The 13,199-nt window shown below is 43.3% G+C and overlaps 1 protein-coding gene across 2 annotated transcripts in view; it reads right to left on the bottom strand.

The window, feature by feature from the left end:
• Positions 1–4,004: 4,004 nt before the first annotated feature.
• LOC135390870 (one cut domain family member 2-like) overlaps positions 4,005–13,199 on the bottom strand; it is a 113,246-nt gene continuing 104,051 nt past the window's right edge. For both annotated transcript variants that reach the window (XM_064620819.1, XM_064620820.1), the window contains one exon: positions 4,005–12,018. In XM_064620819.1, the coding sequence (XP_064476889.1) occupies positions 11,714–12,018 (305 nt within the window). In that variant the 3' untranslated portion in view covers positions 4,005–11,713. The remainder of the gene's footprint in view (positions 12,019–13,199) is intronic.

Genomic DNA, 13,199 nt, shown 5'->3' with positions numbered 1-13,199 from the left:
CCTGTTGAATATCAGTAATTACCGTTTCTCGTTTCCAGTAGTCAACCTTGCTTCCAACGATGTTTATTAAAGAAGACACCGTCTTATATACAGGGTGTCTCATGCAACGTGTCAATAAATTTTACTTGAAGAGAGCAATAAAAGAAAATTCGATCGTTACTTTTCTGCTACTTGAGTTACAAACAAGTGATACTTTTGAGGTAGCACCTGTTTGTAACTCAAGTAGTAGAAAAGTAGCGGTCGGTTTTCTTTTATTGCTCTCTTCAAATAAAATTTATTGACACGTTACACGAGACACCCTGTACATTTACCGGTAATAGACGGGAAATCTAAGAAAACCTAGACCTTCATGTGATAACGTCACTGACGGGTTACTGACGATGCACGACGTGCCGAGTTTATCTATACTTTCTGCCTCGATAATCTCACGAGTGGTCTTCATGATTGTATGTCTCAACTTCGTCCAGTTGTGCTTCTAGCGCGTTTAACCCGTTTTTATCACGCTCAACCAACACGCCCAAAGATTCGCTCTTATGAGATAAGGTTCCCACCGTCCACCACTGCTAAAATATCCACGATACCCGTTGAAACAATCGTCATCTGTACTAAGCGTGTACAACCTGTATTTGCATTTGTGAGAGAGCTTCCAAGAAACAGGCACCTCGTCAGATGCACTTCGATTTTGATAATGGAGTCATTTATTCATTTCCAATAATGGAATTTATTTGGTAGTGCGAAAAGTGCTGCAAAGTGATACAGGACGGATGGTGAAGAGACAAAAGCAGAACAAGCGCCCTTGTTCTGTTTTTGTTCTGGCCGCCTTGTTCTCTTTCTTTCTCTTCACCGTCCGTCCTGTATCATTTTGCAGCATCTTTTCGCGCTATCAGCTATGGAATACCAATTAGCCCAAAAGGCCTGCGTTATCTGGAATATATTTATTCAAATAACTGCGCTGCTATATATGCCACTAAATAGGCAGATAAAGCGATAGATACGGATGTTAGGGGGGGAAAAAACCTTCCCGCGGGAACAGTACCGCAAAGGATAGGGTTGGATAGGTACGGTTGGTGAGCGTGTGCTCGCCTTGAGCGAATGCCTGGAGAGTTTGAGGTTACACTCCTTGATTACTTCCTTAATGAAGGAATATCTGGAATTGTTTGAAATTTTCACTGACAAAAGAAAAGAACGCGTGACGGCGCTAATCGGCTGGCATCGACACCATGGCGTTTAATGCCGTTACAAACTGACGGGTGGCATGACCTGACATGTGGCATAATACCATTCAGGACCCCTAATGGCATTAGCCGATAATGTCATTTGTTCGACCCGTGTGGCACTGACATTAGCTGCTGTATCGGGGATTGAGCAGGATTGTCCTCTCGCAACTTAATCAAAATTTCAGTTTTCTGCAGTCGCATGATAGCTCAGCATGTAGTCATCGCTCAACATCTTCATCACTCATATTAGACCCCTTGGCTATGGGATAGCGTTCCACACCTAGAGTGGAAAACCTCCCTGCTCCATCGTCAGAATATAATTGTTGTTCTTAGAAGGCCATAACGGAATTTTTGTAAAAACATTGACGGTTTCCTTTGGGACGCGTTTAAATGTATAGGGCCGCAGTTGGTGGCAAGTTTTTGAAGAACTGTCTTTATAAATGCTATTACATTTCATGTTGCAATGTTCATAAATTGTTACATCAAATAAATAATATGTTTATCAACGCTATTGTAAAAAAATGGGTTGTGAGACGGTTTAATTTTTCTAGGAGGTACGCCACTACCAAGGTGGTTATACATATGGTTTCAACGTACCGAAAACACAGCCCCTTGCGATCACGTGGTGGTAGCACTGTCACGTGGCCATTTAAAGTCACGGACCAGACCTATGCGACCGTTTGGCCTCCGCAACTAGAGTCACCCTGCGGGAGGGGGGGTTGGGGGACCTATTTATTTTGACAGGAAAAGTCGTCCAGAAAGGACGACTTGCTATTCCTTGTTAAATAATTCCTTAGTGCGTACTCCTATGCAGATGACAGGCTATTGATTTATATGCAGATTGACCTCGCTGATAAACTGAGACTGAGACTAGGTGGAATATTGTTCCGACATTGTTTAGCATTGAACATCGAGACCGATTCTATATTCATCGATATTTATGAGTGAGACCAAGCTGCATATAAACCAGTAAGATTTCTCGATAAGAACTCACCTGCACAGTCGACTGAACAACCAGCGCGGAGACCCACGCACTGGGAGCCTCCGCACATGTTCGCAGAAATGCAGGGTCACTTATAACTGCGAATACTCTTGATGTCGGCATAAACCCTCTTTGTAACGCGAGCACGGACGCAGTAAACTTGAACCGCGACCCAAGAACGGATTCTACAACGTAACATTACCATAAACATTCTGAACACTGACCTCAAACGTGCCGCTTCAGCCATCCAGTAAACAGGAACACGCGAACAGCACAACCCAAGCAGCACAATGTACTGAAGTGCGATAGGGGTGGAAGGTATGTGTCTTATCAATGCTCTTTAGTTTCACAAGTCTGTTCAAGGCCTTCCACCTACCCGTCCACGCCTATTGCACTCGACTTTCAGTACATTGTGCTGCCTGGGAAATAACTGTCACCGATGCCTTCTTATCCAACGAGGTCCCTCGTGCACAACACATGCACTTCCCGGCCAACAAAACATCCGCGCTTTTTCACGAACTTCCCAATAGTACGAACTGATCGCATCGCACGTTGTAATACACAACGTCCACGGATAGACAATCGAGCAGAAACGTGCCTTTATCACACAATCTTCACACGCCTTGTCAATATTCTCGATCGGGGATTCGAGGCAGATTGTATCTTCTTAGATTTCTCAAGAGCCTTTGATAAAGTACCTCATTCCCTTCTTCTTAATAAACTGCGTAGCCTTAATATCGATCACGAAGTTTTATCTTGGCTAACACCTTTCCTTACTGATCGAACACAGTACGTAACTGTTAACGATTCGGACTCCCGGAGCCTCGCGGTAACATCCGGGGTTCCTCAAGGCTCTGTTCTTGTACCACTTCTTTTTTTAATATACATCAATGACCTGCGTAGCTGTGTCTCGTCATCCATCCGTCTATTCGCAGATGATTGCGTCATCTACCGCGACATCACTAACAGTTCTGACAAAAATAACCTACAGTCTGATCTTGCACAAATATTTGCCTGGTGTACTGAATGGGGCGTGGAGCTTAACCTCCATAAATGCAAATATATGCACGTGTGTCCAGACGACAACAATATGTCAGCCATTGCTACAGCATTAACCATATCCAGCTCCAGTACGTAACCACATACAAATATTTAGGAGTGTTACTAACGAGTGATCTTTTTTGGAAATACCACATTGAATATGTCACTAACAACGCCAACCGCACCAGCGGATATATTAGAAGAAATGTTCACATGGCTCCTGTAGATCTAAAGTTAACACTATATATAAGACTTTTGCTCGTCCCAAACTTGAATATGCATCCTCTGTCTGGGACTCCAACTCACTCCACATTAATCCTTCAACTTGAGAGCATTCAAAACCGCCCGGCTCGGTTTATCCTATCTATATACTAAAAGAACATTTGCTCACTGCACCCTGGTTTATCTCCTCGCGTATTGATCGTCAACATAAGGTGGGAATACCGCTTTTCAAGACCGATTTATTATCTAACTCTTTTGTACCCCGAACAAGCTTGGACTGGAACCACCTTCCGTCTTCAATGATACGTATTAATCCAACCAATTTTCATCTGTGTATTGCTAATTTCATATAACCACTCCCCTCTGTAGCGCTTGGCCCTGAGGGTATAAATAAATAATCTCCCTGTTCATTGAGTGCATATCTTATCGGCTGTCAAGGCGACGTCACGCGCTGTTATCAGCGCTGCAGCGAGACACTTACCATCGTGCGAACACGTCAGAGTAATCAGCAGAAAGAAGAGGAAGAACAGCGACAGTTCCGTGGCTAGTCTTTATTCTGTCAATGTTGCCATCAGGTTTCTGCTCGATAAAGACACATAGGCAATCGCGCGCAACACACCAAACGTAGACGGTAAAGAAACCGAAACTAAAACATGATGGGGCAGCATAGACACTCTTTCTTTACAAAACTACACGGGAGAGAATACAGAAAAAGGTGGCGCCACAAGACGTCATTTTATTTGGTGCAGTGCATGAGCATTTTGCCCCAACCGAAACCGCGGTGTGGTGTGGGAGGCATTTTTTTTGTTGTTTTTTTGTTTATTTTTCTGAGTAAAGTGAGGTGCCGTCTGCACTTTATTGCTATGGGGCGACGATGTGAGACATATTATCCGGCTGATAACTATGTACAGTGATACAGGAACGATAAAGCAACGTTCATCGTCATCATTGAAAAAACCGGGCAGGCGATATCATCTGCAGTTTGCATCGTAGTCGGAAGATGGCGAAACTAGCGAGTCTCGTCTCGATGCTGCGGCTTTTACGCGCGACTGCCGTTCTTTTCTTTCTTTCTTCTTCTTCTTTGCTGGAAATTCGGCATTGGTATGCGTTCCAAATCGCATGCGAAACCAACATCCCGCAATCGATCCCCAAGTCTGACTGCTTATGTCACGAAAAGCGTGTCTAGTTTAGAGGTTTTCGCTTCTTTTAGCTACAGGTGATTAGCACGTTTACATTATTAGACAAACTTAATTGGAACACGGCGTAACCCTTTTTGTTTTCTGCGAACAAAATAGTCTATATTATCATACGATGGCACAACATAACACAACATGAAGGACGACTCCACTGACCCATAAAGCATGTACAAAGCAGTACAATGCCCGATAATTCGAATAACCGGACATCAACGTTTTGCGTTTCGAAATAGGAGTGCCACACAGAGAATAAGCAAAACAAACGGCACTTTTCCTTTTGTGTGCGTGCGTGCGCGAAGTGATCTACTTTGAATGCGGGACGACATTTTTTCCTCTTTCTTTTTTTTTTTTTTTTTCACCCCCAATAGTGACAGGGTGGGTGCAATAAAATGCTCGTTTTACGCTGTTCAAAAAGACATTAGATACCAGTTCTAAGTGCCTTCTATAACGCTGCCTCAAACCCGTATCGTTCGCTGTGGCTTTCAGAAGAGGGCCAATTCACTTTTGCCTCTTTCAGTTTTGTTGTCACTAAAATGCATGGAAGACAACATGATGAAACGGAATTCCGAACTTGTCACTCCAATGCATCACCATCTTAAAGTGGACAGTCTCTACACATATGTTTTCACTTTACCGACAAAGGGCAGTCCAAATAACCGCAGGCTTTCACGCTAAGGTTAATATCGTGTTTCGTTTTTTTTTTGTATATATATATATATATTCAATTCAATTCGTTTATTTCCATATATATATATATATATGATCGGACTCTCAGTTTTTTTGAACTCGCGCAAGTTTTTCCCAACATTTTATGTTAACCAATCGGTATTCGCATTCGTACACTGTTGTCGTATCACTCCCGTAATTAAACCCATTAATTTTCACTTGCGCCAAGTTTACGATACTTTTACTATCAGCACAAACTAATCCTCTGTTTTGCATTTCCTTCGGTATTGTAGCTCTGCCAGAATCCGATATAAACACATAAGGATATTGTGCATATTTAAGGCCCCTGACGTGGACGCGTTCTCCAATGTGATTGGCTGGGGCAAGTGCCCACGTCACGAAATGGGCGTGAGCAGCTAGTAGAGGTAGAACGAATGTAACGGGCACGACAAGGTTCCGTAAAACGAGTAAGATGCAAATCGTTCGATGAAATTAAGACGAAGCGATGCAAATATGTTGGTCACATGTGCACTTCTACAAGAATAGCCAATCTCAATTAGCGAATAGGGGTAGTTTGCAAAGAACCCAATGAAAGATAATCCAAGACAATCCAATCCAAGTACCACACAAAAAAAGTTACGTACTTCCTTCCGAATCGGTTGCTACGTGTCCCAATGTTTATTTACAGCTACTTCGCAGTTGATGCCACACGTATCCTTTTTCGGGTCAACAGGACATGCAGCAGAAGTGGATGAGAAACGGCAAAACCAAGCCTTGTTTTTTTTTTTGTTTTTTTTTTTCCTTCCAACCGCAAACGGCAGCTCCGCGTTGAATATCGCTAAATACCTGCAGAACGGGTGATCTATAATGCCTAAATAGACAACTGTGTACAGTGAACGAGGACATAGATTTCATGTTACAAAATAAAGCGGCCATCTTTTTTTGCTGGGTTGTTTGTCGGCGCGGGATTTCTGCTTCTTCGTAAGCGAAGCAGACGAGATGGCCGGCCATCTTGTGAGAGCGCCCTCTGTGAGTGTGTGTCTGTTAGTTTGCATATTGTTACAACGGTGACGGCATGCGCGCCACACACGCGCTATTGGTTGGAAAGTGCGCGAATGTGGTTTTGTGGCTTCCTTTCACACAGCAAGGATTTTTTTTTTCTCTTTCTACACAATAAGGGTAGTAGACAGTAACTTAACTTTGGGAAGGGTGAGTGCTCAACAAGTCTGTCACGCTGTCACCTTGCAATTTTTTAGCTTTTTTTTTTTCCTTCTGCGTATTTGCAAATATACGATTATGTTGTAACGATGAACACGTTAATGCAATACAGCAATTTCGTTCCAATAAAATACGTCTCTTGCTTGTAACATAGGAATAAGCCGGATCCTAAATGTTTGCTGGATAATAAACTTAAAGGCTAAACTGGGTAAAGAGAGTAGAAGCGATAAAGGTATCATCGTGTGAAAGCTATTATTTGCGTACAAATAACCTACTCACGTAAAGTAACGCAGGCATTGGCATTAAACGTAATTGTCGTTTCCAATGAATAAAATAACTGAAACAAAACACCATCGTCAAGTGACCACCTGTTTCCCATGGACTCGTACGACACTCTGGCAATGAATAAATTAATTAAATAAATAAATACGTGACATAAACAATCTTGTGCAAGTGAGTATTTACGTCCAATATTGTTCATCCTAAAAAACACCGGTTCCGAAAGAGACCTATATGAGGTCTACGCCTGGATTGTCACAATACCTAATGCAGCCCCGCAACATCGAATACCAGCAGGACGTTCATGCCGTAAAAAATAAAGATGCGTCGCACTGTTGTCGTTAACACAGCAGAGTGAACCACACAACAGTTGAATAAAGAAAAGAAAAAAAAAACACACAATTGTTTAAGTTACTCCACAAGCAGCAAAGACTCGCACAGACATCCTGCCTCGTCGGAATTCTTAACAACGTCACTGCAGAAGATATGAGAAAAAAAAAAAAAGAAGAAGAAGAAGAAAACGTGATGAGACGACACCGCGACAGTAAGAAAAAGCTTCGCAATTTTCCCGCCGCTTTTAGCGGACTAAGAGTTGCCGCCGGAAACTATGGCGACCGCTCGGGCGGTTAATGAGCAGCAATTAATAGGAACACCGCTTAGGCATTCCGTAGAATCGGCCATGCGCCAAACGGGCTTCCCTCTCTCTCTCGACTACTTTATCGAGGCGGTAAAGTGACAAATACTTTTAATACTCGGCTCTGAGGCTCGGATAGCGCACTTTGCAACACCGTAAGTTATCCAGAGGTTTGACGTACAACGGGAGATCCATCAATTAAGACAACAACAAGTAGATGAAGTAACAACCAATGAGGAAATTTGCCGACTATCGATGACTATGAGGTGATGGGTGGATAACGATCTAATTCCTCGGAAATTAAGAACAATTTAGGAATTCAGAGAATAATTGAACAGTAATTAAGAGGATGTACTTTTATGATAAAACGTACTTTGCGGATTTCTTTCAGATTAAGAAACACCGACACCGTACCAATGGGACCGGAACGATAAGGATAAGTGATTATAAACTGGACAATAAAGTGACAATTCGTGATAATTCGCGGCCTTCCGTCGCGAGAAGGCTATAGTAACAAAAGAGGTAGCAAATGCCGCGTAACATTTTCGTAACGCACTTTAAATGTTTTCCACGGATTATGTTTGAAGAGAACGACAATGTTTCAAAGGCCGAAGTTTACTGGGACATTAAGAATCCCACAGTCTGTGCCTACACCTTCAATGATAATATCCGATTAAGTAGTTCTTTTCTCTCTCTCTCTCTTCCACACCACTCGTAATTCTTAATTCGCGTCCATCTACGCATATATATATCCGTTTAGATTCGCTAAAATTTTGCTGACCGAATCGCTCCGAATTCTCGTCGGAGCGCGCGGGGAGTTTAATTGCGTTTCACCTTCCCCCCTCTTCATTTTCCTCTTCTCCCGAAAGCAGCGTGCCTTTACGAGTAATTAAGCAGACCAAGTTTCACCCACTCTTAATTGTAGTCTTAGTTCGCGTGCAACGGCGACCTCGGAACATTCCGGGCTTGCCCTCTTTCTGCACTGTAAAAAAAAAGGGAAAAAAGGGAAGAGGAAGGGAACGGATAAGTAAACTTGTACTGTTTCAAATGCAAACGAACCAATGAGGGACCAGCGATTGTGGACGAATCGCCAGACAATTGAGGTTTGGGTTGGCCAATGAGTGTTTGTTACTACTGGACCACTTTTCGGGAAGAGGAAGACGCGGAGTTCCCGCTTGCTGGAGGTGAAACGGGAAATAAGGATGAGCGAATGCGAAAGCGCTTTTTTCCTCTGGAGTTTCTAAAAAAAAACGATTAAATGTAGGCCTTTTGGGGATAAATGCATCCACACAACCACTAATCCCTTTTGGGGACTAAATACACTGAGGTGTATGTGAAGTTTAGGGAGCAGTAGCAGTACCGGGGAGTTAGTTTCAGGGTCAGGGGACTAAGATTGGGGAGTAACTGCAACCCAGGGGATAGAAGCTGTAATTGCTCCCTAATAGTTTTCTTCCTGTATGGTAGAACGTGTAGCAGGGAAATTCTGACACCTACTACCTGTAATTATTTTTTAATTTCCTTTTGTGACGGCACCGCGAATCAATTGGAGCGGCCATGGGCAGTTGAAAGAGGCACCGCGTTATTTGAGAAATTCAATTAAATGATTGCTTGCGCTGTGACAAAGGATTGCAAGTTGTCCGACGGGAACTCTGGGCGCGTTTTGGCTGCTGCAGTGGAGTATCCCTATCCTGAATCCGCAAAAGCAGGTACAACACAGCAAGTGACAAAAACATTGCATGTATCATCAAATGAAATGGCAATAAATAGTGTGACAATAAATATGACAATAAATACTGTATGGCTGCATAAAAGCAAGACTGACTACACATCCAGTAAGCACAAAACACACATAATAAATAATAAACATAATTAATAAATACATAATTAATTTTTAAAACGTCCTACGAAAAATACCGGGAACTTCTTGCACAACTGACTAGAATTATCACTCGAACCTAGACTGGAATGTTGCTAGCAGGGGGAAAAAAATCATCCCATTAATTGATCAACGTAAATGAACCCTAATGATTGACTGAGTGAGTGACTAGAGCAACCTGTTGTAAAAAGTAGGTGCACAAATATAACACAATAAATAATATATTTACATTAAATAATAAATATTTAAGTGTAAGCCAGATTGTTTTCGTGAATAAAAATTCACACAATAAATATGTATAACTTACAAGGAAAATGGAATGTACCGATGCACTATTTACAGAGATAAGAGCACGCATAAATAAGAACATCAATGCGGCGTTGGAATGCGAGAAGAAATCAAATCTCAGCGCATTCTCTCCAGTTTGAACTGATCAAGCAGACAACGGTGCATTCGCTAGACTAAGAAAGTGACTTCAACACACTAACACCTTTTTTTCCCACTTAACTGTGTGAGGAATGTATGCTGTTTAGTCCCTCTAAACTTGCAGTATTGCTGTAGCGTGAACGTGTCTTGACTAAGTGCACTCTATAACGGAGTAATTGGGGAGTTCAAATGGAGTAAGACGCATTCCCACTCGGACAGACTTACGGCCGTATAGGGTAATGAAAGAAATGGGACTAATAAGAGCAGTATTGTTAACGAGGTGTTTTTTTATCAATTGGGACGACGTGCTAGTGGTTATTGTTTCTTAACAACGGTACACCATCGTTATAACGAAATATTTTCTTGAAATTATCGTTGTATTTGAAGTTTCACACTGTCCCGGCCGAAATGCATCTGTCTCGAACGGATTATTGGAAGTGTACTGCCAGCCGAGTCCGCCTACTGCGAACTGCGAGTCAACGAAAGTCCGTTCTTTTTTAAAAAAATCTTTTTAGACACCTTGATTTAAAATGGCACTGCTACCAACGTGCTCGTCACTGAGGTTTGTTTGCCTGCTTGAACTCTTGCTTTAAGGCTCCCGCGTTGTTTCCGCACTCTTCGAAGGCTACAGTAAACGTAAGTAAACGTCACTTTCGCTTTTATCGAAATGCCGCGTATATCGAATTTTCTCCCGGTCACACTGAGATCTTTATAACGGAGTTTCACGGAGTTGCTCGTAATAGAAACTGAAATGTCGAGAAACGCGAGAGTGAGATCACGTTTTACTCCTTTTCAACACCCCAGGGGAGAAACTTGGCGCGGGTAACCGGGACTTTGTAGGGACACAACGGGACGAAAAATCTGAGTGGACACAAACGTGAAAAAGGGAGAAGAGAAACGAAACAAACAAACAAACACTGCGGACACCTGGGATGTCCTCATTTTGTCCGTGCTGAAGAGAGAGAGAGCGTTAAATGCTGCTGCCGGCCGTGGACGTGGGATGTCCCTGGCCGAGAGGAGGTGTCGTTTGTGTCCACATGTCCTCAGTGTCCACAGTTGGCTCACAAACACTCGCACGCACACAACTCACGCTGAAGGTCCACGTGACCTGGTCGCGCGGCCGCTCCTGTTTCTCTCTTCCCCCTTCTGTGGTACCATCGTAGGAATTGTAACGTGTCCCTTTTCGTCCCATTTGGGAGTAAAGATTCTTGAGCTGCTCAGGAGTTGTACATTCGTAAATGGAAAATAGGTTGAAACGTGCGTGCTGCTCATGCGCGATTTTTCACTTAGTGTTCCACAACTGTTTCTCCGTCTGCCGCACATGTTACTCCCTTTTCCGCGAGTGTTACTCCCTGATTTGCGACTCAATATTGAATGGTGTAACACCTCCACATGAGATAACGTCCGTCGCTCTGGGCAGGCATCACGTGACCGAGACATAACAGCCCGCGTAATTATCCGTGATTTAAGAAGCCCCGAAGACGCGAGGGCTATTTCAGCAATTGATCGATTGATTGAGTGTATTTTCGTCTGCTTCCGGCGAACGGTGAGGTCGTAGCCTCCTGAGGAGTAGTCTAACCAGCAGACTCGGACACACATAAATACGAGACCGAGGCCCCGCGTAAGCTTTCTAGCGTATAGTCTCTCGACCCTGGATCATGTTTGCGTCACGGCGTATACACAACCCCTGAGCAGCAAAAGAGGAACCTAACGTACGACTAGAACAACGGTATCACTACTGCAAAAACTATTTCCGCTAACACACAACTCTGGGCACAGAAGGGGGGCGGGCCGTGGACAACCTTGTGCAGCGTGCGTTTTCTTCATTTTTCAAGTATATAGCCACAACCGTCGTGTCTCTCTGACTTGAACCTCGCGGGCTGTTCGAGCGTACGTAGTCTATATATTATATTCCATCATCATCGTTTTCTCCGACCATGTTGTTCCATGTTCATGTTACGAGGATGATTTCTTGTCCGCTTCATCCTGCCACTTGTCTTGCGAGCGGCGCCTCGCGTTCATGAAGAAATTGCCGACTGTTGACAGCTCGAGCCCGAGCTGCTGCGAGATGGTGATCTGCATTTCTTTCGAGGGCCTCTTGGTCTCCTTAAAGATGGCCTGTAGCGTTCGCCGTTGCAAGTCGGTGAACACCAAGCGGGGCTTCTTGGGCTGGTTGGGGTTTTTCGGGCCCGAAGACGGCGGTGGAGCAGACACCGGTTGTTGAGAGGTAGGCGCCGAAGGGTCCTCTTTCCGTTTGCATGCTGAAAAAGAGAGAGAGAGGGGGAAAGATCGTGAGTATTTCGATTTTCAATATTTTATAGTCACTCTAAAGGCAGCCAAGAGTCACAACGAAAGCGCACCTTTAAAGGGGACCTAAAGTGCAACTAATTTTTGGTGACAACTTACGTATCTGCATAGGTGCCACAAAATTGCGTACGCCTTCCGTTTTCAGTGACGACAGTTGGCTAGGAGTGTATTGTGCGGCGAGGTTCTATTTTAAGTGCACAGCACAACATAGTGAGTACATTGAGGTGGTGTACGGGAAGGACAAAGTTTTGCTCTTTCTGTTTAGCTCTGTGAAGTGATGCATCACACTGATATAACGTCGAACAGCCGCGTCTATGTACTCGAATTTTCAATTCGCTGTGCTGGTGAGAAAGGTGAAGTACGCGAGTGACAGTGTTAAGTGTAAGATGCTGTAGCTCTTGAGAGTTATGTGAAGAGCGAGGATAAACTTCCACGTCATGCGTGACGTGCTTTCGAACGCAGTAATACTGCTCGCAAAAAAATGTGTACTATAATATGTGTAAATAAAAATAATGTGTACTACTAAAAAAATAATAACCGTATGATGTGATCTATTTGATGAAAGCTCTGTTATGCTTGCTTGCCAAGTCGCTATGTTGCCTTGTGTAGGTACAGGAAATTAGAAGAAGCTATCGGTCATGGCACAAGTAGGTACACTCCATCATCTAAATTTTTTTTCTTTTACAAATCAAATCAAAGGTACACTCCAACTAACGAACGTGCAAAAGTGCATAAATGCAATGCAGGAGACCTACACTCTTAAAATTGAACTTCACCGCATAGCACGCTCCTAGCCAACCATCATCTCGAATGACATCGTTATCTGTCCTGATTTGTTGAAAACGGGAGGCGTACGCCTTTTTTGTGACACTTGTGCTGTTCATAATTGTCACAAAAAAGGCGTACGCCTCCCGTTTTCAACAAATCAGGGCAGATAACGATATCATCCAAGATTATGGTTGGCCAGGAGCGTGCTATGCGGTGAAGTTCATTTCTAAGAGTGTAGCTGTTACCGACAAAATATCGCAGTCAAGAATCACACAAAGCAATGATAATGGCAAGGGTAGTCAGTGATTACATCACAGTTAGAATGAAAAAATAAAAATAAAACAAGGTAGTCAGAAAGCTGCGATAC

Source organism: Ornithodoros turicata, chromosome 4 (genome assembly GCF_037126465.1).
Source record: "Ornithodoros turicata isolate Travis chromosome 4, ASM3712646v1, whole genome shotgun sequence".
Taxonomy (NCBI): domain Eukaryota; kingdom Metazoa; phylum Arthropoda; class Arachnida; order Ixodida; family Argasidae; genus Ornithodoros; species Ornithodoros turicata.
This window is presented reverse-complemented; position numbering and strand designations above follow the sequence as displayed.